Source organism: Tasmannia lanceolata, unplaced genomic scaffold, assembly GCF_043159265.1.
Source record: "Tasmannia lanceolata isolate RefF3 unplaced genomic scaffold, GAP_Taslan_0.1 ptg000012l, whole genome shotgun sequence".
Lineage (NCBI taxonomy): Eukaryota > Viridiplantae > Streptophyta > Magnoliopsida > Canellales > Winteraceae > Tasmannia > Tasmannia lanceolata.
In genome coordinates, this window is record NW_027518689.1 from 49,515,622 (window position 1) to 49,537,343 (window position 21,722).

At 38.0% G+C, this 21,722-nt stretch overlaps 1 protein-coding gene, 1 long non-coding RNA gene and 1 pseudogene across 6 annotated transcripts in view; 1 reads left to right on the forward strand and 2 right to left on the reverse strand.

Moving 5' to 3' along the window:
* The first annotated feature begins 1,873 nt into the window (after positions 1–1,873).
* LOC143888408 (putative arabinosyltransferase ARAD1) lies at positions 1,874–7,033 on the forward strand. 2 transcript variants are annotated; one of them, XM_077392812.1, is made up of 3 exons: positions 1,874–2,091; positions 2,776–3,758; positions 5,985–7,033. In XM_077392812.1, exons 2-3 carry the CDS (start codon positions 2,826–2,828, stop codon positions 6,624–6,626), a joined length of 1,575 nt encoding a protein of 524 aa, XP_077248927.1. In that variant the 5' UTR covers positions 1,874–2,091; positions 2,776–2,825; the 3' UTR covers positions 6,627–7,033. The 2 variants fall into 2 exon arrangements, with proteins under 2 accessions (XP_077248927.1, XP_077248928.1); XM_077392813.1 differs by having other exon boundaries at positions 2,837–3,758.
* On the reverse strand, positions 6,853–10,800 carry LOC143888407 (putative disease resistance protein RGA4 pseudogene; annotated as a pseudogene).
* A 4,598-nt stretch (positions 10,801–15,398) lies between these two features.
* Positions 15,399–21,722, reverse strand: part of LOC143887437 (uncharacterized) — a 30,726-nt gene continuing 24,402 nt past the window's right edge. Inside the window, exons 1-7 of one of the 4 annotated variants that reach the window (XR_013254182.1) lie at positions 21,453–21,539; positions 21,254–21,360; positions 21,101–21,159; positions 20,896–21,015; positions 18,671–18,874; positions 18,517–18,584; positions 15,399–15,524 (exon numbers count right to left, since the gene is read on the reverse strand). This is a non-coding gene — a long non-coding RNA (uncharacterized LOC143887437). Of the gene's footprint in view, positions 15,525–18,516; positions 18,585–18,670; positions 18,875–20,895; positions 21,019–21,100; positions 21,160–21,253; positions 21,361–21,452; positions 21,540–21,722 lie in introns of those variants that run through there. The other 3 variants (XR_013254179.1, XR_013254180.1, XR_013254181.1) reach the window with 3 other exon arrangements.

Consider the following 21,722-nt stretch of genomic DNA (forward strand, 5'->3'; position numbering starts at 1 on the left):
CATGAATAAAGATTCTCAAGGATTCTGGTAAAGCGCTACCGAAACCACTCGGGACAACAATAATGCAAAAAGGGCTAACTAAAAAGGTTGCATTTACAAATCTGGCCAAATTACAAATATATGATATGAACAAATTTGGGGCATTCACATGCGACTTCCATTATCATCTTTTGTTTTGAAGATTTTATGAGACGCAATTTCTTTCCATATTTTTGGAGTATGGGTTGTCCTACAGATGTTGACTATACAATTTAATGGTATGACATCTGGAGGTCTTCTAGAGAGTGGGATTAGTGGAAACCCAATATAGCATTTTTTTAAATCAGCACTAAGATGCAACCCGCTATGGCAAGTGGGGTATACCTTAAACTTAGATTGCCCCAAAGACCCAGAAAAAATCATAGAAAATTGGGCAGCAGCCAACCACCTAACTATCTTGCTCTGGTCGATAAGTTTTATAGGCCAGGGCTGCCCGATGCAGGGCCTAGCGGGAGAAAGAGACTTCGGGGATCCAATTGGATAGAGAACATATACCTTAAGATGTGTCAATTTCATAATGTAAGAAAGACTCAAATCCCGCCAACTCTATTGAATGAATCACGATCATTCCACCAGGACTACTGAAATACTGTTCGAGTAGTGAGAGAAAGGACCCATATTGGATCCAGCTAGTCGCATGGTGCGACAATGATGTTCGCACACTGAGACCAATTCGGTTCGGAGCTTGGTTTGCACAGTTTTCTTCGAAAATTCATAACTCGCTCATTTCTTATCAGATTTTGATGTTCTTGTACGCTTCGGATAAGTCAAGAGAGACTACGCTCTGTTAAAAATGGTTTAAAATTATTTTAAAATATCTTAGACTCATTATCTTTAAGGTAATTACCTTTGGTCCACTAAATAAGTGCCAACTCGGTGCTTTGGGTGGTTTTTCATGATGGTTTTTCTGGGATTTTTGCTGAGGTTTTGTGAGGGTTTTTAGGAATGTTTTGGGACCAGTAATTGGTCCGGATTGTTTTCTAGAATTTTTGAGATTTTCCAAGATCTAACTGGGCTTTTTTGGTTTTTCTGGGTTTTGCCTAGAATCTTTTTTGGGCTTATCTGAAGATGTTTAAAGGCTATTTGGAGGCGTCTGAGTTCATATGGAGGGTTTTGAGTGATGACCGGGGGGTTTTAGGGGTTTTCGAGAATTTTCAGGGATAATCCGGGAATTTTCTAGGGGTTTTCTAGGACTTTTCTGGTGGATTTGTAGGGCTATTCTAAGGCTATATTTGGGGGGGGGTGGCCTAAAAGACATCGTGATTTATCCATTTCCGTGGCCATAAAAGAGCTTTTCACCTTCTCAGCTTGGGAGTTTGGATCAAGCTGGAATGATCATCATTGGAGCCTTCAACGAGGACGCCTATTGTCAGTCTAGGTCTAGCCAAAATGGGGTGTCTACACTCATTTTGATGGTGTAGGTCCCATGATATCCAACCGAGCTTATGCATAGGTGGGGCCGACTATTTTACACATCATACTTTGATGGTGTCACCGGGATTTTGATCTTTTCGCAAGTTAATTTTCATCTTTTCACACATATATATGGACATATTGGTCTCTTTTCAAGTCAAAAAAATCTACAACGGGTATTTTGGTTTCAAATTTACGTGATGAACTGATTTGCAAAATCCCCTCAAATGTGGTCTTTATTTGCAAATTGTCAAATTAGAACTCAATTTGCAAATAAAGTAAAGTACAAGACTTCTTTTGCAAAACCAAAAAAAACATTCGTTTTTACACTACTAGGGCGGCCCGGGGAACAAGTGGGGGCGAATATATATCATGATATATGTGGATGGGAGGCGTCAATCACTGCAATCCATCGAGCTCTCATAAAAGTGCATTTCATAGTATGGTAAGAAGTCTTTCCTTTGCACACGCAAGAATCCTCAACTCTCTCTTTTCAAAACTACATGTAAAAATAGCAAAACCCCAATAAGACAGCAACCACCCGCTTCTCACGAGTAGACCCGAAAATCAAGCAGGTTGAAATCTTGCACTAAAAGTTTGCCTCAATCGATCATGCACCTTTCTTCAGATGCCTCCACGGTATGCCAATTAAAGAAAAAAAATAGAAATTTCAGACATACCCACTTTTCTTCTATCATTGCTTCATCATCAAACCTACCTCTTTGCAGCTGTAATTCTTAGATTTTATTCATTTTCTATAACTTTTAGTTGGTTTTTGTTGATGGGTTGGTGAACTAAGATTTCAATTTTTCTGGGTTTGTTTCCTTTCACATGGGTGTTTAATTGTTTTGTTTTTTGATTCTATGTTTTGTTTTACATTCCTTTAAATGTAGACGCAATGGCATTGTTCTTGATGGTAGAGAATGTTAAAGATCCATGGGTTTGGAAACCCTTTTGAATCTTGTTTTTGATGGAATGGGACATGATGGGTATTGATAGTTTTTATGGAAAATTAATCCTCACAATTTATTTGTGTGGTTTGGGAAGAGTCGTGTGGTTGTTTTTGGATTGAATTATCATATGTTTGTTGGGAAAAATGTTGGATTCTTAGCTGGTTTAAATGAATTTTATTGGTTTCAAATGCGTTTCGATTGCCCTCGTCATTTTGTTTTTTGGAAAAATGGCGAAATTTAACCGAGTTTTGTGTTCTTCTGTTTGATTTTTGTGGATTTTATTTTTCTTGATTTTAGTTTGCTCTTCCTTTAGAATGAGCTGGTGTTGCTGTTTTTTTTTCTTTTGAAACTACTCTTTTCTTGTTTTCAGAATAGAAACAACCTCTTATAGCTAAATTGTGAAGTTCTTGGGGTTTTGTTATGGCTGATAGGAGCGCACATTCGATCGGACTTCTGTCCCGAAAGTCTCTGTTTTGTTTCTTCATGATCATGATGCTACTGTTCATATTCTCTTCGTTCTTCTTCTTGCGGTCCACGGGTAGGCCACATTTCATAGATCACTTACCCAATCCTAGACTATTTGCTTTGATTGACAACCATGTCAATCTTCCATCCCAAGCTCAAAACAGTGTTCTCCGTTCAACCATCGATCCCTCATCTTTTGCGGACAAGGAGGATGGGTCTGAAGAACAAGAATTCAAAAAATGCAATCCAAACGAAGCAGTCCTAAAGGTTTTCATGTATGATTTGCCTCCCGAATTCCATTTCGGTCTGTTAGATTGGAAAGGAGAGGGGACCCACGTCTGGCCAGATCTTCACTCCGGGTTCCCCGATTATCCTGGTGGATTAAACCAACAGCATAGCATAGAGTACTGGCTTACATTGGACCTTCTATCATCAAAATTTGCCGACCGAACTAGCCCGAGTAGTGCCATAAGAGTCGACAATTCTAGCGAAGCTGATGTCATATTTGTGCCTTTTTTTTCATCATTGAGTTACAATAGGTATTCTAAGGTAAAGTCACTTGAAAACCCTAGCAAGAACATGAACCAATTGTTACAAGAGAAGTTGGTTGCATTTTTGATTGAGCAAGAGGAATGGAAGAGATCTGAGGGAAGAGATCATGTCATCGTAGCTCATCATCCAAACAGCATGTTGGATGCAAGAACGTCATTGTGGCCTGCCATTTTAATTCTCGCAGATCTCGGAAGGTATCCTCCGATTATAGCTAATATTGAGAAAGATGTCATTGCACCTTACAAGCACATAGTCAAAACCTTCGTCAATGACTCGTCTGGTTACGATAGCCGCCCAACTTTGCTATATTTCCAAGGAGCCATCTATAGGAAAGATGTAAGTACTATGACTGTCCTTCATAGCCTATTTTACCAAGTACTATATATTGTATAATTCTGCATTCCCCTGTTTTGAATTTTGATATTGGATGCACTCTCCTTATTTAAACTTGGGCATGTTACTTTTGAAACTCGTATATTTGTCTTCATCGATACTTATTTTTGTATGAATTTAGTACACGTGATCTTCAACTTTTACCGGGGAAATATGTTTACCGGAAACAACCAAGAAACAGAAATCGTAAAAAATGTAAAATGGCTTTCTTCATTTACAAATTGATCTGAATGACGAGAATATACAGTCAGAGCTGCACAATTTCAACTAGAAAAATTCATTTCCATGTCTAATATAAATAGATGAAGTGGCAATGTTTTTCTTCCTTTTAACTTTACTAGAGGAGTAACAATTAAGCTTAGTGCTCTAATCTTAATACTTAGTTCTTCATTTCCCTTATTATCTATATATTTTCCATGTTGACAAATCCTTGTTTTTTGTACTTAGATATTCATATCACTATTTCTACCTTAATTGTCTGAATCTTTTCACGTTTTACTATTCCCTGCTTGTTTCAAATTCTGATTCATAGCTGATTTTTATTGAAACTCTGGTTAAAATCCACTAATTTTTGTTGCCACAATCCACTAATTTTTGCAGCCACACGAAAACCCTTTATCGCTTGATAGCCGCCCCATACCACCTGCTTTGGTTCATCTTTTGTGTGTTTTCTTAATTGTGTTTCATCCTCTCATCGTATCCCCACACTAAAGCTAGGAAACTAAGAACGGGGTCTATCTTGTAGTCCTGAGAGTACCCTTTTCCAGTTCAGGTTGCTTTCAAACGAGATGTTTGATATGTAAATCAATTTGTAGCCAAGCGTCTGATGCTTGTACTCAAGGAGAAGAGTTTTTGTTCTTTGTTCGAAAGGTTTTTATTGCATGGCCTTTTTCCAGCAAGACCGGGATGTTTCTGTAGCAAATAACTTAAGTCATTTGATCGTGTATGAAATAGCTTTGCACGTCATAATAATGCATAAAATAAATGTATCATACAATAGAGTACGGGATGGTGTGTCTAACTCGAATATTAGAAACTGGATGAGTTAGGTAGAGCTGAGTTTTCAGAATATAAAACCCACTTCAGAGAACTTCTTGGGTGGTAGAGGGAAAGCATGTACTCCCCTAAGGTAAGATTGAGAAAATCCGATATCTGCCGGTCTTTGTTAGACATGCCCCAGTTCAGCTCTAGAAAAGATCTAGCGTGACTGCACAAGGACATAAAACGGTTACGATATCAAGAACATGATGGTGCCCCTCATCATCATTTATAGAATTCCCCATGCGGGGATAGATATACTTTTGTCGGCAAGGCTAAGTTTCGAAAAGTGGCATGAAGCGAAAATAGTTTTGTGATGGGAGTAGAAAATAATCTATTATGAAGTTTATAATCAGTATAGGAATAACACTATTTCATAAGTTGGGGATTCTTTAAGTAGAAGATTTGCAAAACTATACCCTAAGGTTAGACTTCTTCCAGGGTGCTTGAAAAAAGTGAAATCTGATAATGATCATTTGGAGAAAACTCTGGCACGTTGATTTCGAGCAGCACTATGATGTTGAGAAAAAACATAATGGGTTCGAGCCAAGGTTTTAAATTTCGACCGAAACCCGAAATTTCATTCTGAAGTTTCGGGTTTCTTTCGAGACCGAGATCGAAATTAAGTAAAACTCGAAACGTTCTTTATTTCAGCCGAATTTCGGTCGAAATTTCGTTTTCCTGATTTCGGTCCGAAATTTTAGTAAAATCACTTTAAAAATGGGATTTTATTCATTATTTAATATTTCCCTGAAATTTTGGGCGAATTCGGCAAAAATTTCGGTTTCGGTGAGGACTGAAACGCATTCCGAGACCGAAATTTAAAACCTTTTGAGCAACTCTAAGATGTCTTTCCATCTACATGTTTTTTTCTACTGAAGCGTAAGGACCATTAAGTTTAATGTATTACTCTACAGTCAGCCAAGCTTTGAAATTCAGATGGCATTCACTTCATTATCCCATCTTGGAATTCTTGATTCAGACAACAAATGCCAAAAAGTACATAGTTGTAATGAATTCTCAAAACAATGGACCGTTCTCTGTTAGTAGTTTTATCCCCTTCTTTTTTCTATTCTTCCTTTGATTGTTTTGCTATAACCGATTAGTAACTTTTATGGGTCTTGTTCTCAGGGTGGGTTTATCCGGCAAGAGCTGTATTATCTTCTCAAAGATGAAAAGGACGTTCATTTTTCTTTCGGAAGTGTCAGCAAGAATGGGATAAATGACGCAAGCCAGGGAATGCATTCATCTAAATTCTGCCTCAATATTGCTGGTGACACTCCATCCTCCAATCGTCTATTTGACGCTATAGCCAGTCATTGTGTCCCAGTTATAGTCAGTGATGAAATTGAGCTACCCTACGAAGATGTCCTTGACTACTCCAAATTCTGCATCATTGTACGCACGTCCGACGCTCTCAAAAAAGGGGTCCTCATAAAACTAATCCAAAGTATTGGAAGGGATGAGTGGAGTCGAATGTGGGAAAGGCTGAAGGAAGTTGAGCGTTACTTCGAATTTCAGTATCCGTCACAAAAAGACGATGCAGTTCAAATGATTTGGCAGGTAGTGGCCCGCAAGGTATCTGCTGTTCGATTAAAGGTACATAAATTCAGGCGATTTGCTCGTTCCGATATAGGGAATGAAAAGAAATTGAAACCAATTCCAGAGAGAGAAAAGATTGCAACTCGATTGAAGGTACACAAGTTGAGGCGATTAGCTCGGTCTGTTAAGAGGAGTAAAAAGCAATTGGTGCCAATTCCAAATGGGGAATAGAATTGGTGTAAGTGACGATTTTTTTTCATCTCGGTGGGATGGATGGATATGGTCTTTCATTCCCCGCATTCTTTAAGCCGAATCTTTTATGATCACGAAGAAGAAAAAGGAGTCCACACGCTATTATTTTTGCAGTTTGTAGCATGCTACAAAATTGACCATGTAAATTTGCAGCTGGAGAGGATGAGACATACACCGTATTGTTACTGTTACTTTGGAGCATTACTTTCACTGTAAATGAAAGGTATCTTTCTTGCATTAGCTTTTGTTGTTCACTTCAGTTTACAGTGGTAGCCACCCATCAGATGAAGCGTCCAGGTAAATGCTGATATCATGTGGGTGCGAAGAAGATTTAAAACTAAATACATTCAATTCTCTAATAAATTTACAAAATGATGGCACTGTTTTACCTTGTGCAATATTTATTGGTGTATCGCACAATGGATAGGCTGTGCACAAAAGATCCCCAAAATTAGAAGATCCCAACCTTCAGTCGGCAAACCTTTGCTCGATGATATTTAATTTATTTGTCACTGTATGTTGTAAGTGATGGAATTAAAAGCACTGTTTAAAAATTCCTCGACTCAATATATCTGGAAAATGAGCCATCTTCAGCTCCCCCATGACCTCTTTCTTTCTTTCTCCGAGTGTACTACAATCACGATAGGGACATGAGCTATCTTGTCCCAATCCTCCCCTTTCTCTTTCTTAAATCGTCTCTCTAAAAGGGGACACCATACAATCCTTATATATTGGAGTCCCATTAGGCATTGCACCCCTTCAGGAAAAGACACCAAACTAGTGCAATTGAAAATGTCCAATGACCGAAGTGATCTAAGGTTCCCAAGCCACGGCAAAGCCTTCAGATTCGAACAGCTATCGATTTCTAAAACTTGCAGTGTCGTGACATGTTGAAGTCCCTCCGGAAAATATACCAGCTTGCAGTTCGAAACTTGCAGGACTCGGAGGGCAGTCAAGTGATGAATTCCCTCCAACACAGTATCCATCCCTGGGCATTCACTGATAAAAAGTTCCTCGAGAGAAGTGAGGTGCTCCAGTCCCTCGGAGAAATGTGATAGGCTTAAACATTGCTCAATTCTGAAATTTCGTAGAGACCTTAAGCCTTGTATCTGCAACGACACCAACTTCCCACAACTTCTGATACTAAGCGACTCTAGTGAAGTGAGATGCTCAAGCTCCTTCGACAGAGACACAAGATTTGGGCACTTGATAATGGAGAGACTCACTAGAAGTGTATGATTTCTAAACAACCCATCTGGTAGAGAAACCAGCTCTGTAAATCTACCAATACAAAGTGAAGAAAGGGAGGTTAGCTTTGCCACTGACCTTAATAGGCTCACATTGCTATTCATCAGTTCTAGTCTTTTAAGAGAGGCAACGAATGGCATGGTTTTCAACTTTGGGCATCCATCGATGGTCAATCTGTCAAGGCAAGGTAGTAGCATTTCCCCTCTCTCAGCTTCTGACCATTCCTCCAAGCTAGCCAATCGCTCCACAATGAGTTCTTTCAGCAATGGTAATATTTTTTTGAAACCATTACCGTAGAGCTCGCTGCCGATGCATTTCATGGCATCCATTCCACGTATAGTGAGAAACTCAAGATGGCGTAGTTGCCCAAGTGGTGGAAGGTATACACATCTTTTGCAATTGATTAAAGAAATTACAACCAAATTAGGGAGTAACAAGTCACTCACCCAATGTGGAAACCTGCTACCACCATACTCTTCCAATGACAACTTCTTAAGATTTGGGTGTGGTTGAAGGCCTTCAAGCACCTGCTCAACATTTTTTCCACCCATGTCAGCATAACGGTTTTGTTCCCATGACAGTACCAATGATCGAAGCCTGTTCTTGTTCTTCAAGTTTGCTTCCTTAGATTCTGTTGCATTTCTCACCTTCTCAAGATTTTTAATGGTTAGTTCACCTCGAAGATTAAGGCCTTGCAGCTCTCTTATGCTACACCCACCTCTACTCCCCACAATGAATAATGACAACGTCTGGAGGCAAGTTAATCGCCCTATATTAGTTGGCATCTGAGTCAATGATACGGCGTAAGGAGGCATCCTTGTAAATGGACTAATTTCAAGATGTCTTAGGCTCATCATTTTTGTCAAGTCCTTGGGCAACTCACAGAGACAATGACAATGTAACAGTTTCAAGGTTTGCAAATTATTGAGGGTGCAAATGGATTCTGGTAATGTTTGGATTAAAGAGCGAGAAAGGTCAAGGTATCTTAAATGCTTCAACTTGGAGATAGAATTTGGAAAGGCTGTAATGTCATGTGCCCAACCTAAATCCAGCACACGCAGGCACATAAAGTTCAAGAAAAAATTGTGAGGGAAGACAACATGATACGGTGGAAGCAGAAGTAACGTCCGCAATTTCTTCGCTCCATATATGGCCTTTGGTACTGTACTTATTCGGTCCGATCTATTGAACACCAACGACAAATGGCGGACTCGGTTAGGAATACTTACTGCCATGTTGACCTCTGCAACTGAGAAATTGGTCCCTGCAACAAACTGTGCAAGATCGTGAATCAGGTCATGCATTTTACATGTGATATTACCATCAACCCCTTCTTGAACATCTTGAAAGAAAGACCTCCTCAACAGATTGTTGAAATACTCTTCACCGATATCCTCCAACTGTTTACTTCCTTCAGATGATCGAAGGAGGCCTTCTGCCATCCATAGTAGTATCAGTTTTTCCTTATGGATGACATAATCTTTAGGGAATATAGAGCAATATGCAAAGCATTGCTTCAAATGTGATGGCAGGTAATTGTAGCTCAAGCTGAGCGCAGGCAAGATTTTGTTTTCTTCTTCAGTTAAATTCCAGATTTCATTCTCTTTGACAAATAACCACTCGCTTTCCTCTCTTTTGAAGCGCATTAAGCTTCCTAGAGTCTTTGCAGCCAGTGGCAAACCTCCACATTTCTTAACAATGTCCTTTCCAAGAAGAACCAAGTTTGAATGTTGTTTTTCTTGTCCCTCTGCAAATGCTTGACTTTTGAACAAAGACCAACAATCATTCTCAGAAAGTCTTTCCAAATGGTGTGTAGGAAGCGTGCCCATGGTCCAAGCAACTTTTTCGCTACGAGTAGTCACTATAATTTTACTGCTCCGGCCGCCACCTCTTAGAAACTTTTTCAATCGATCCCACTTCTCATGATCTTCATTCCAAACATCATCTAACATGAGTAAAAACTTCTTCCCTCGCAGCTTTTCACATAGGCGACTTTGCATTAGATCCATGTCTAGGAGATCACACAGATTCCCTGTTGCAGATTCTATAATCGCTTTTATTAACCTTTTCACATCAAAATCATTAGATACACAAACCCACATTCTTAACTCAAAATGTTCCTTCACCCTCTCATCATTGTAAGCCAACTGAGCAAGTGTTGTCTTCCCAACTCCTCCCATGCCGACTATTGGAATGATCGAAACATCGTCATCATTACCCATCTCGATTAACGACTCCACAACCTTCTCTTTATCATTTTCTCTTCCATAAACTTCTGTTTCAATTACAAAAGAATCAGTTTGTTCTCGCTCTCCCATCTCCAATTGTCCTCTCAGATGGAAGTCAGACCTTTCCCGAGAAATTGCGCCAACCCTCTCCCAAATTCTCTTAATCTTATCGCCATCCCCAGCAATTTCCTCTAATCTCTCCTTTATCTCCTTTACCTTATTCCCCATCCTTAAACGTAAAACAAGTGGGTTTGAAGAAGAAAAGAAGCTGCGTACCTTGTTCATCATGTGATCTCCAATCTCCATTTTTTGTAGTAAAGCTTCCGTCGCAAACTCATCCAACATATCATCTGCATCATAGGCTACATCTTTGAGTTTCTCCAGCCAAATTCTGGCCGCCGGATCCTTTAATTGTCGTTGTTCTGCATCTTCAAGCACGGTTTGAATTGTTGTTAATGTACACTGTAGCTTATCCAGCTCCTTGTTGACACCCCACATCAAACTATACTCTTCTAAGACCGGGGAGGCCAACTGCTCAAACACCAGTTGTAGAAGGGCCGATACAATTACATCAGACATAACTTCTTCCTAATGGAGAATCTGAACAAACTTGAGATGCTTGTATAGTGTGAGAAGAAAAGCACCACAAGACTCGAGCAAGCACAACCAAGTCTATAGTCTTCTTGATTATGCTTTTTGTGTTTCAAGTCTATTTATTATCAAGTACAATAATTCAGTAGTGACACGAGCCATTGGCTGGAATTTGTTCCAGCTATCCTTATCACTTTGAATTAGTACCAGAGAAATATCTTGTGGTAGCTGGGGTTGTATATGCCCCCTTCCAATATAGATATACACCGGGGCGATGGCACATGAAAGGGAAGAGGGACAATTGCCCCCCTTAATTTTTTGGGAAAAAAAATAAATGAGGAAGTCTAGCGTTTCGGGACTCTATTGGCCAATAGGGAAGGGGGACAATATGAAGCTATTCGGAACTCTATTGGCCATAATGTGCCTTGCTGGCTTTCCCTTCTAAAACTACAATTAATACATCGGCAAAAAAATCACCCATCTCCTCTTGACGCTAAAACCGACAGGCTGGCATTGATTTTGAAATAAATCCTTCTCTTAAATACCATTAATAGAATCCTAAATAGTCGGCATTTTCCTCACAATTCAAACCGTTGATTTGTTGCGCCCTTGCCCATAAAATCATCTCCATTGGATGATCCTAACTCTTCAGTCTATAGATATTTCTAAATGTAATTTATCTACATATTAGAGGGTTAGGATCATCCCATGGAAATGATTTTTTCACCTGTGATTCCTAAATCAAAGTGTACTAATAGGACACACGCAGAATCTAATATTTGCACTCCATTTAATTGAAAGGTCTCAGATCCCTTGAGAGACATCTTTCAGAGAGGGAGATTATATGATGGCCGGTGATGTATGAGGGTGCAGCCCAAGCCCACATTATTTGGGTGATCCAAACTGTTCATTTGTTGGGCCCTAATGTATATAAGATGTGCCCCAAAATATCTTCTCCATTGGATGATCCTAACCCTCCAATTTATGGAGGTTTAAAATTGACGGTACAATATAGAAATTTGCACATAACAGAGGGTGAGGGTTCGGATGACCAGTATAGAGAAATTTTTTTGGGATACACCCTATCTACATCTACGTAAGGCCCCAAAATTAATGGTTTGGATCAGCAAAACGATGCGGGGCGGCCACCATATATAATCTCGTTAGAAAGAGGGATTTTTTTTTGTTGACTCAAATAAACCGCAACAAGTTGACACGTAGTCCTATAACGAGAAAGGCTCATTAAAGAATGGAGCATGACCGACTATTTTGACCGATTTTTTTGCCAATGTATTAATCGTAATTAGAGAAGGGCAAACCAGCAAAGCGTATTATGGCCAATAGAATCCCGAGTACAAAATAAGTTTAAAATTTTAATTTTACCATTTTTATATCCCTGCCTTCTAAAAAATATCTTTTTCTCTTCCCAAGTGAGGGTTTTTCCCTACCTTTTAAAAAAATTGATATAACAATGAACATATGAGGGTTTTTTTTTGGAAAATATAATAGTGCTTTCTTTGGTTTGGAGAAAAAACCTTACTATAATTTTTGCCCCCTTGTGCAAAATTTCTGGCATCGCCCCTGGATATACAGCCTATATATCGCAAATATTATGCAATATTGCTGATATATGTTGATATTTCGGCCAAAATATTGATCTCGATGGGTGCTGATACGGCCGATAGACCTTAAAACCTTGATCTGTGATTGATCAGACAATCTTAACCCTCAATCCTACAGGCTCTTTTAGCAAGATATTCGTCTGGTTTGGAACCCACCTTGCCCATACAGCCAGACGGATTCTTTTACAGTTATTTTAGTTTTCTCATTTATTTATAGTTTTTCTACTTTTTACAATTTATAGAGGTTTTTTACCTAAAATTTATAATATTTTGTCGTAGTTAGAAGTTTTTTTAAAAATAACCGAGTTGGTCAATCTTGCTGAGAGAAGGTTTAAAATGCCTTTTGATTTAACCAAAAAAATTTAAGGGAAAATGAGTCATAAAAAATTACCAAAATGCCTAATTTTTGTCACTTTTCTAGAGATAAAGGTATTTTGGTCATTTTAATGATGTAGGGCAATTTTGATTATTTTCTATGAAATAAGGGCACTTTGGTTATTTCTATGCGGGGTATTTTGGATATTTTCTATGAGTTAAAGGTATTTTCATCATTTTATAAATAAAAAACGGGCGGGGTGGGTGGGTTTGGTCATTTTCGATGAGGTTGGGATATTTTAGTCATTTTATGATAAGGGCATTTTGGTCATTTTCATTGAGAGCGTATTTTGATCACTTTATATGTGTAGGTTTACTTTAGTCATTTTTGAAAAATTATGAGTTGGTCATTTTTTACCAGGTAGGGGTATTTTGTTTATTTTTTATGTGATAAGGATTTTTTGGTTATTGTCTGAGTTAAGGACTTTTTTTATCATTTTCCACACGATAAGGCTATGTTGGTCCTTTTTTTGAGATAGGAGTATTTTGGTGATGTTGAGAAAATCTGCCGGGTAAAACAATCCGATTGTGCACAAATTAAACGGAAAAGTAAAATAAACACAAGCAAGCCACAAGATAAACACCAAGATTTTACGTGGTTCGGCCAAGCCCACTCCATGGGCGAGAAACACGATCTTCCACTACGAGAAAAACAAAATACAAGGATTACAATGGATTAATCTCAAACCCACAAACCCACAACCCTTTCCTTGCTTCTCAACCCAAGATCGTACACAAGAGTAACCCGAGAAAACCCGAAAGAAAATCCAAGAGGAACCCAAGAAGAAACCCAAGAAAAAATCATTTTCTTCTCTCTCTCTCTCTCTCTCTCTCTCTCTCTCTCTCAGAGTAGCCGTCATACCCCAAGCCTCTTCCTAGTCCTCTCTTGCCGTCCTTCCCCAAGAGAAAACACACTCTCTTTTAGTATTTAGGTTTTCCTCAGGTGGCAATTGGGCTGTGCCGTGCCGGCACGACACGAAAAAATGCAGCCCACACAGGCCGTGGGCCAGGCACGTCACGATTGCACCACGGGCCGGGCCGGGCCGGCATGCCAAAGGCTGGGGTTAGGCAAGGCCCGCAGCCTACTCGTGCCGTGCCGTGCCGGCCCGTTTCGGCCTACTCCGTGATTTTTTTTTTCAAACAAAAGCTTTCACAGAACTCCGTGAATTATTTTTTTCCAACAGAAGCTTTCACGAAACTCCGTGGGTATCCACGAACGTGGATTGGGTATGATACCCACGGAGTTCCGTGAAAGCTTCTATTGGAAAAAAATTGAAATAATTTGGGCTATTTTGTTTGCAATTTGCTTGGTCCCCTTGTAAGTCCTATTGTTGATTTCCCTAGCATTCGGATATCACTTAACTTTACAATAGTAATTTAAAAACAAAGATCGATTGTGCCCGGAATATTTATCCAGGAACCTGGGCGGCACCTTAAAATTTTATTAATATAAAAAATTATTTGAGGACATAGAACCTTGCCTCTAACCCACCAATTTACAAGAAAAAAATTACGTACAAATACATTGTGAAGTACAAGTTAGAAATTACAACTTAAAAATTCGAAGTCTTCATATTTCTTCAAGTGACTCGGTTGAGTCATCTTCTCTTCTGTCTTGTGCACTATCATTTACATCCAACCAGTCCTTCAGGCACACGCATACCTCTAATGTTTTTGGTGACATTTTGCTCCGTCTGTCATCTAAGACCCTGTTACCTGCACTAAAAGCAGACTCTGATACTACTGTGGATACCGGGGGGTTTGTAGATCACGTGTCATGGCGGATAGTATTGGATAACTTTTTTTATGTTCTTTCCACCATGTCAAAACTAGGGGTGTAAACGGATCGAATTCGAATCAGATAGTGCTATATCCGAATTCGAATTCGTTTAAAATTGTCAGTATCCGTATCCGTATCCGAATTCGACGGATAATTAAAATTTGTTACCGAATTCGCATCCGACGAATATTATTCGAATTCGGATATTATCCGTATCCATTTATCTGGATTCAAATCCGAATTTGAATTCATAAACGGATATCCGAATTCGAGTTCAGTATCCGAATCCATATCCGAATTCGAATAAATCATATCCGAATGTCCGAAAATGTATCCGAATTCGAATTCGAATTACCGAATTCATATTATCCGTATCCGAATCCGAACATCAATTATAAAGAACGTATGAGTTCAAGTATTGCCCATCACCAATATAAAAAAGAAACATTTCCATGTCAACCATGGTATTTGCATCATTGCATCTACATTCTCACCTGCACATTCAAAGATGTATGAGTTCATTTCAATTTCTCCATCAGGCTATTCATGAAGATCATATAAGTGGCATCCTCAACATCAATGTCACTCATCAAGTTCCAAGTACAGTTGCTGCCCTGTGCTGTTTTTTTTTTCAATTTTCCCTCTTTTTCATACTTAGAAACAAGTAACAACCTTTAACTCATGAATTTCATTCCTGTTGTCACTAGAATCCGAACACCAAGTACATTCAGTTCAACCACTCTTAATAAAAGAGGAGGATTCAACCACTCTGAAAAAAAACAAGAGATTACAGATACCCTGCGCCTATCACTTTCTTTAGTACAACATTGCATTCTAATCCTTTATGGAAATCATCAAATCAATATAACAAAAAAAATAGCAGTTCAAGTGTTCAACCAGCAAAACTCAAAAGGTCAACTTTCAAAACACATAAAGTTGCAAAACATGTTCATGTCAAACTATTTGATCTTTGCCTCATGGCCCTCATCTTTCAGCGCTTCCTCTTGAGCCTCCTCGTGTGCTTCTTCTTCCACTGCAAAAATTATCAGATCCCACTAGTAGAGAGATCAATGGGTAAAATAAATAGGACTTTTTCAATGAATGAAGACAAATCACGATAGCCATGAAGAAGTAACAGAGTTACTTATATATGAAATGAAAAAAGGGACAGAGCAGCTAAGTTGTGTGTGTGTGTGTGTGTGTGTGTGTGTGTGTGTGTGAGAGAGAGAGAGAGAGAGAGAGAGAGAGAGAGAGAGATACCACCATTGATATGAAATGTTTACAAAAGAGAACAAAAAAAAACTATCCCATAGTCTAAATCCAAGGATATTTGGTCACAAAAGAGAACCAAAAAAAACAAAAAAGGGGGTGACTCTGGGCATGTCACAGGTACATAGTTGAATCCATTAGATTGATGGCAACCACGAGTCTAGCACATAGGAATTTGGGTTTAAATTCTAGAGGCAGTTTCACCACCGTTTAGTCGTGCTGCCTAGAAGTCAGCCATTCACTGTTTTGTCAAAGGGCTGAGATTAGAAAGCATGCCTTTTAAGGAAATTAAGAGTTGATATGTTACAGTTGCTATAAATGCAGCTTTTGCAAATGCATTGCAGATACACCTACTGAAAAGACCACAGGATTCTCATTTTGTATTATGTACTTTTCAGCTTTTCGCCTATATATCTATGTATGTATGGATGGTTGGATGAATAAATTTAGTTTCCTTAGCTTCAGATATCCTTTTTTTTTTTTGTAACTAAGGAGCATTAGGATATACTCTTATTGTAGGAGTTTAAGAACATTGTTCAATGATCACATTAAAATTAACAGTAACTTTATATTTCTGATGAAAGAAGTGAAGATAAGCCCAAAATTTTGCCACCATTGGAAATGTGAAACAAATTAGAGGAGAGATAAGATTCTGAGTAGAATTTGTGATATGGTTAATATGATCATGTAATAACATTACAGTATTTTTAACTTGACACATTAAACTTTATAAAGTCGGGACTTGGTCAATAAGTCACGCACTGAATAATTCATGTACTCTCTTTAAAACACAATGTTGAAAAAATATGTTCTAGAGTTTTGTGACCTTTTCCCTTATTCCTCCCCTTCTCTGTTCTGTGCGTGAATGAAAGCCTAGGCCAGTGCCCGTGTCGCTCCAGCTGCCACATTCATTGCTTCCATGGTTGGAGAAGGGATAGAGTGAGTTGGATACCACTGATGCTACCAATGTGCAAATCATTATTGATGCTCTCACCGGAGATCGCCGTGATGTCACTGTCTTGAGAGGTCTTCTCAAGTATTAACCTTCTCCCTTCCCTTCCATGCCCTCATTCAAAATTTGAAACCCTAGGCGTAGACACAACCCTTGCTGCCAACTGGGGTGCTGGTAAATTGCTTTAAAAGATGGACATGAAGAGAACTAAATTGCATTTCAATTTTTAGATCAAGTAATTCTATACATTATGCATGTTTATGAGCTTTGCTTAGACTTTTTAGGTTCTCTTCATAACCTTGTGAAAAGTAATATAATGGATGTGTTTTGTTGTCTGAAATGGTTATTTTTTTCTCCTTTGTTTTTAATGGATTCCAAATTAACACCCAAAGCAGACTACAAATTTGCACTGAGCTTCGAGACACCTTTATTTCTGTTACTGTACAATTTCCATGCCAAAGGACCTATAAGTACAAAAGACAATCTCTTCATATTGGGTAAGGATATAAAGATATATCCGTTTGGTGCCTTCTTAGATGTTTGCTGATTTCCTCGATGCTCTACTAGAGTTTCTCTTTTGAAGCATGTCTTAATTTTCACATTTCATCATTGCATAGCACATCTTTTAGTTGAAGAAAAAGAGTTGTACTGTAAAGCTTTTCTATTCTATTTTACTGTGGTTACTTTTCTTGGGTAGGTAAGCTGGGATCGAACCAGTGACCTCAAGGTTGAGAAAAAAGCCTCAATCATTGAGCTACAAGTCCAATCCCAATTTAGTATCGGTACTTAAAGTATCGATCATAAGTTCTATTCTTAAGTTAACAAAATAAAAAACTTTCCCAGATTCCCTGAATCTCTTTATGATTTTTGGTCATTATGTTGTTATTTTCACTCTAAAAATTATGAAGAATATGATTGAGATGGAAGTTTGTAGAACTTGGGTGTTTTCATGAAATGGTAATATTTTTCTTTTGGTTAACTGGTGAACAACCAGTTCAGAATTGATTCTACAACAGCTCTTTTAACTTGGGTTTTCCCGACAGACTTGGACATGAAGGTACATTGCTGGTCCTCTTTTGACAAAAGCTACCCATTGACTGTTGTTGTTCATTCCCTTGAACCTTGATAAGGATTTCAAGCTTTAAAAACGTGAATAGTTGGAGGGATTTCTGTTTTTTCACGAGTTCAGTTCCCGAGGTTCTTTATCTACTGCATCCAACTATTTTGGATTTGAGACCTCATATGAGATAAAATTTTCTTTGTTTAGCGCCACAAACCCACATTTCTATAGTGAAGCAACCTGGTTCGTCATTGATAGTCATGATAGCAGAGGTTTTATCAATCTACTAAGTTTCATATTGTCCAAGCCGAACCCATTAAAAATCTTGGATCGTCCTGGTTCGACACGTATAGTTGATTCATTTGAGGCAAATGCTCAGGTGTACTATAGGGAGATTTGAACATTTTTATATAGTGATTTTAGTGATCAATATTTTACTTCTATACTAAAATATATTGTAAACTATCTTAGTGGCACGTTGCAACGCACGTGCATTTTTACTAGTACATAAAATGCGTCTATTTCACTTGTTATCATCGATCTGGAAAGGTATTTAATTGACGTGTATTAAACATCATACAATTATGTCCAAGTACTAATTTCTTTTATTTCCTTACTCATCCTTTTATAGCAATTAACAAATAATAAAAATGTTCACTAAACACAACAGATTATAAAAGTAGAATATAACACATCGTAGCAATTTTATAAAATAACAAGTAAAGGTAAAAATGTAGAATATACCTGTCCAAATTCACTTGCAAAAGCGAAAAGCATGGACGAAAACATCAATCAAGAGTGAGAGCCTGAAACTGGTTTACAAAATAGAAAAAAATCAGTCATTGTTAAAATCATCTTATAAAATAAGGACAAAAAAATAAATTAGTTCTTTACTTACTTGCCCGTCTAGTGGTGGCAACCAATCTTTCGTACAAAGTAAGCTTTCCACCATTTCAGAATTTAATGAGGCACGTGTATCCTCAATTACTCTACGTGCTTTACTGAAATCTGACTCTGATGCAACTGTGGAAGCTGGGATTGCCAAAATATCCCGAGCAAGCTTTGAAAGTGTTAGAAATTTTTTTCCATAGTGCCTCCACCACTGCAATATATCAAATGAAAGAGTTTCGTCCTCGTTGAATGGAAACAAAGATTCTTCTAGGTATTGCTCCAATTCTGTCTTTTTAGCAAATGATGACAAAGTAGAACGCTCTCTAACAAACCTCCTGAAATCTCCAAAATCCAAGCTTGATTGAGTAGAAGCTTCAACTAAACCAGATGAGCGTTCAACTTGATCCCCAACCCCACAACCAAAAGGAGCTTCAAGTGAATAGTCCTCATATTCTGAATAAAGTTCAAGGAGGACATTACGGACTTTATTTTTGTACACTTCAAAACAACTACCATAGATTTTCTCATAAAAATATTCAACAATATGTATCTTATACCGAGGATCAAGAATGATTGCAATTGTTAGCACCAAACTACATTCATCCCAATATTTATCAAACTTATCTTGCATCAAAAATGCCATCCTGTGAATGTAGTCAACATCACTCAATTGCCACTCCTTCAATGTCAATCGAATTTTGCACACCTCAACGAAGTAAAAGTTGGCAGTTGGATATTTAGTACCAGAAAGTCTTTTAGTCACTTCATAAAAAAATTTCAAACATTCACATATATTCTTTCCCATTTCCCATTCATCCTCAGTGGGTAGAGGCTTATACTCATTATCTAAGTCAGCTAGACGCACAAATGCCTCTTTGAGCTCCAAAGCATCTCGTAGCATCTCATATGTAGAGTTCCATCTCGTCTCAACATCCAAACCCACACATTTTTTTGTAGTTAACCGAGTTTGACTCAATGCAAGACAAAAAATTTCATCTCTGTATGGAGAGTGATTTATATACTTGACACCTTTTCGAATTCTCTACATACACACACACACCCTCTTAAGTAACCCCTTACCATTAAACCATGTTCTAATACCATCCAACATCCCTCCATTCGCCCTATCATTATCCACTACAATGCTAAATAACTTCTTGTCAATGTTCCATTCCAAAATCCGATTCTTCAACCAATCACATAATCGGTCACCACGATGCGGATATTCAACAACATGAATAGAAATTATTTTTTTGTGCAACTTCCATTCCTCATCAATGTAGTGACAAGTCACACAAAAATACCCACGGTTTTGATGTTCAGCTGTCCACCCATCAGTAGTGAGACCAACTCTGCAGGATATGTTTTTAATTTCTTTATAAATCCTTGCCTTCTCATCATTATAAACACTCACCAAATCAGTTTTAACAGTGTTTCTTGAACGAAATTTATAAGAAGGCATGCAATATGAAATCCAAAGTCGAAAGTACTCATACTCCGCCATAAGAAAAGGAAAGTCATGTTTTGCAATCATCTTAGCATACAAGGCCCTCTCAACTGCTGGGTCAAATTTATGTATTGCTAATTTATGAGATGGGTCATTACTACTGGTAGTCTTTCCAAGATAATATTGGGTGAGGTCGTTCGTTTGCTTCTTTTTAATACACGTTTTGAGATGATTCTTCAAATGAGTTGTTCCTTTTGAACTTGACCCATCAAATTTTTTCTTGCAATGCATGCAAGTGGCATCAATAACTCCACCACCCTTTACTTCCCTAGTAAATTCTGTCCATACAGCTGATGTAGTCTTTCGACGCTTTAGTTCATTTTCAGGATTGGGATCGGAATCATCAGTGACAGGTGGGGGAACACTTCTACTAGGGGAATCAATACTTGTACCATGATTAGGAGGTATGGTATTAACACCAACTGAACTAGGGGTTGTAGCATCACCACTACTAGACACAGGAGTAGCCAAATTTTGAGGTTCAGACATTGTTATCTTGGGTAAGGTCGTTCTTAGCAGCCTAAAAGGCACAGAGTTGAGCACTACCCTGTTTCAATAATTGAACTACCATCAACACAATTATTACCACTCAAAGATAATGAGAAACTAATTAAGATAATAGAGACAAACCTAATAGACAAGGACAGGTTCATGCATTCCTTGAGTTATTCAAGCAAGCTTCATTATTATTCAGGATGTAAATTCAAATAGGATAACATACTCACATAAACTTTAAGAATGGGCAGTTCTTATGGAGCAGGAGCAGAAACCCTTTAAGAATGGGCAGTTCTTATGATGATGAGGCACAATCCTATGGTTGTCTTCTCTTGCAGCTCTTGTGATTGCTACTAAAAGAGAAATATTAGAAAAATGAAAAATCAAGCAAGCAAAAATAATAACAAGAAGAAATTGAGAAAGCAAATAACATACCCAAGAGTGGGTCTCTCCTTCAGGAAAGCACTACAAATTGAGTAAATCTGAACAGAGACCTTCAATTTAAAGAAGAAGATAATTGACACATGGAAACTTTAAGAACAAAATCATAAAAGAAGAGAAAGGAAACCATTTTCTTTAAGACATTACATCAAGCAATTCGTGTGCACACGAAACATCTACTAAAATCAAGAGTTCTGCCTTCTTTTGCATGCCTCAAACACCCTTTCTACGTTTTTCATATGCCAATTATTTCTCTGCACAAAGCATCAAAGGATATATGAAAAGAGAAAAAAAATGAAAACCCAAAAAAATATATAAAAAAGTAAGAAAAGCTGGAAGAAATTACTTATTTCTCATCAGTTGGGTTGGAAATAAGAACTTGAGATGAAAAATAAGCAGATGATAAAATGGTGTTGAATCTGTTGATTTTTCCCCTACACAAAAAAAACATAAGGAATATTAGAAGGAAAAGAAAACAAAGAAACATCAAAAGAAATGGCAAAAAAGGAAGAAAAAAGGGAAAAGAAAGCCATACCTGTAAAAACCCTCTTTGTTTGCAAGCTTACAGCTAGGGTTCTCCCCACAAGACCACAAATCCCTCTCTCTCTCTCTCTCT

What these genes read in the sequence shown, in the direction of transcription:
- LOC143888408 (XM_077392812.1), top strand. Translation starts at nt 2,826, where the DNA reads ATGGCTGATAGGAGCGCACATTCGATCGGACTTCTGTCCCGAAAGTCT. An exon ending in GAGCCATCTATAGGAAAGAT is followed by an intron (nt 3,759 to 5,984) that starts GTAAGTACTATG and finishes TCTTGTTCTCAG; the next exon opens with GGTGGGTTTATCCGGCAAGA.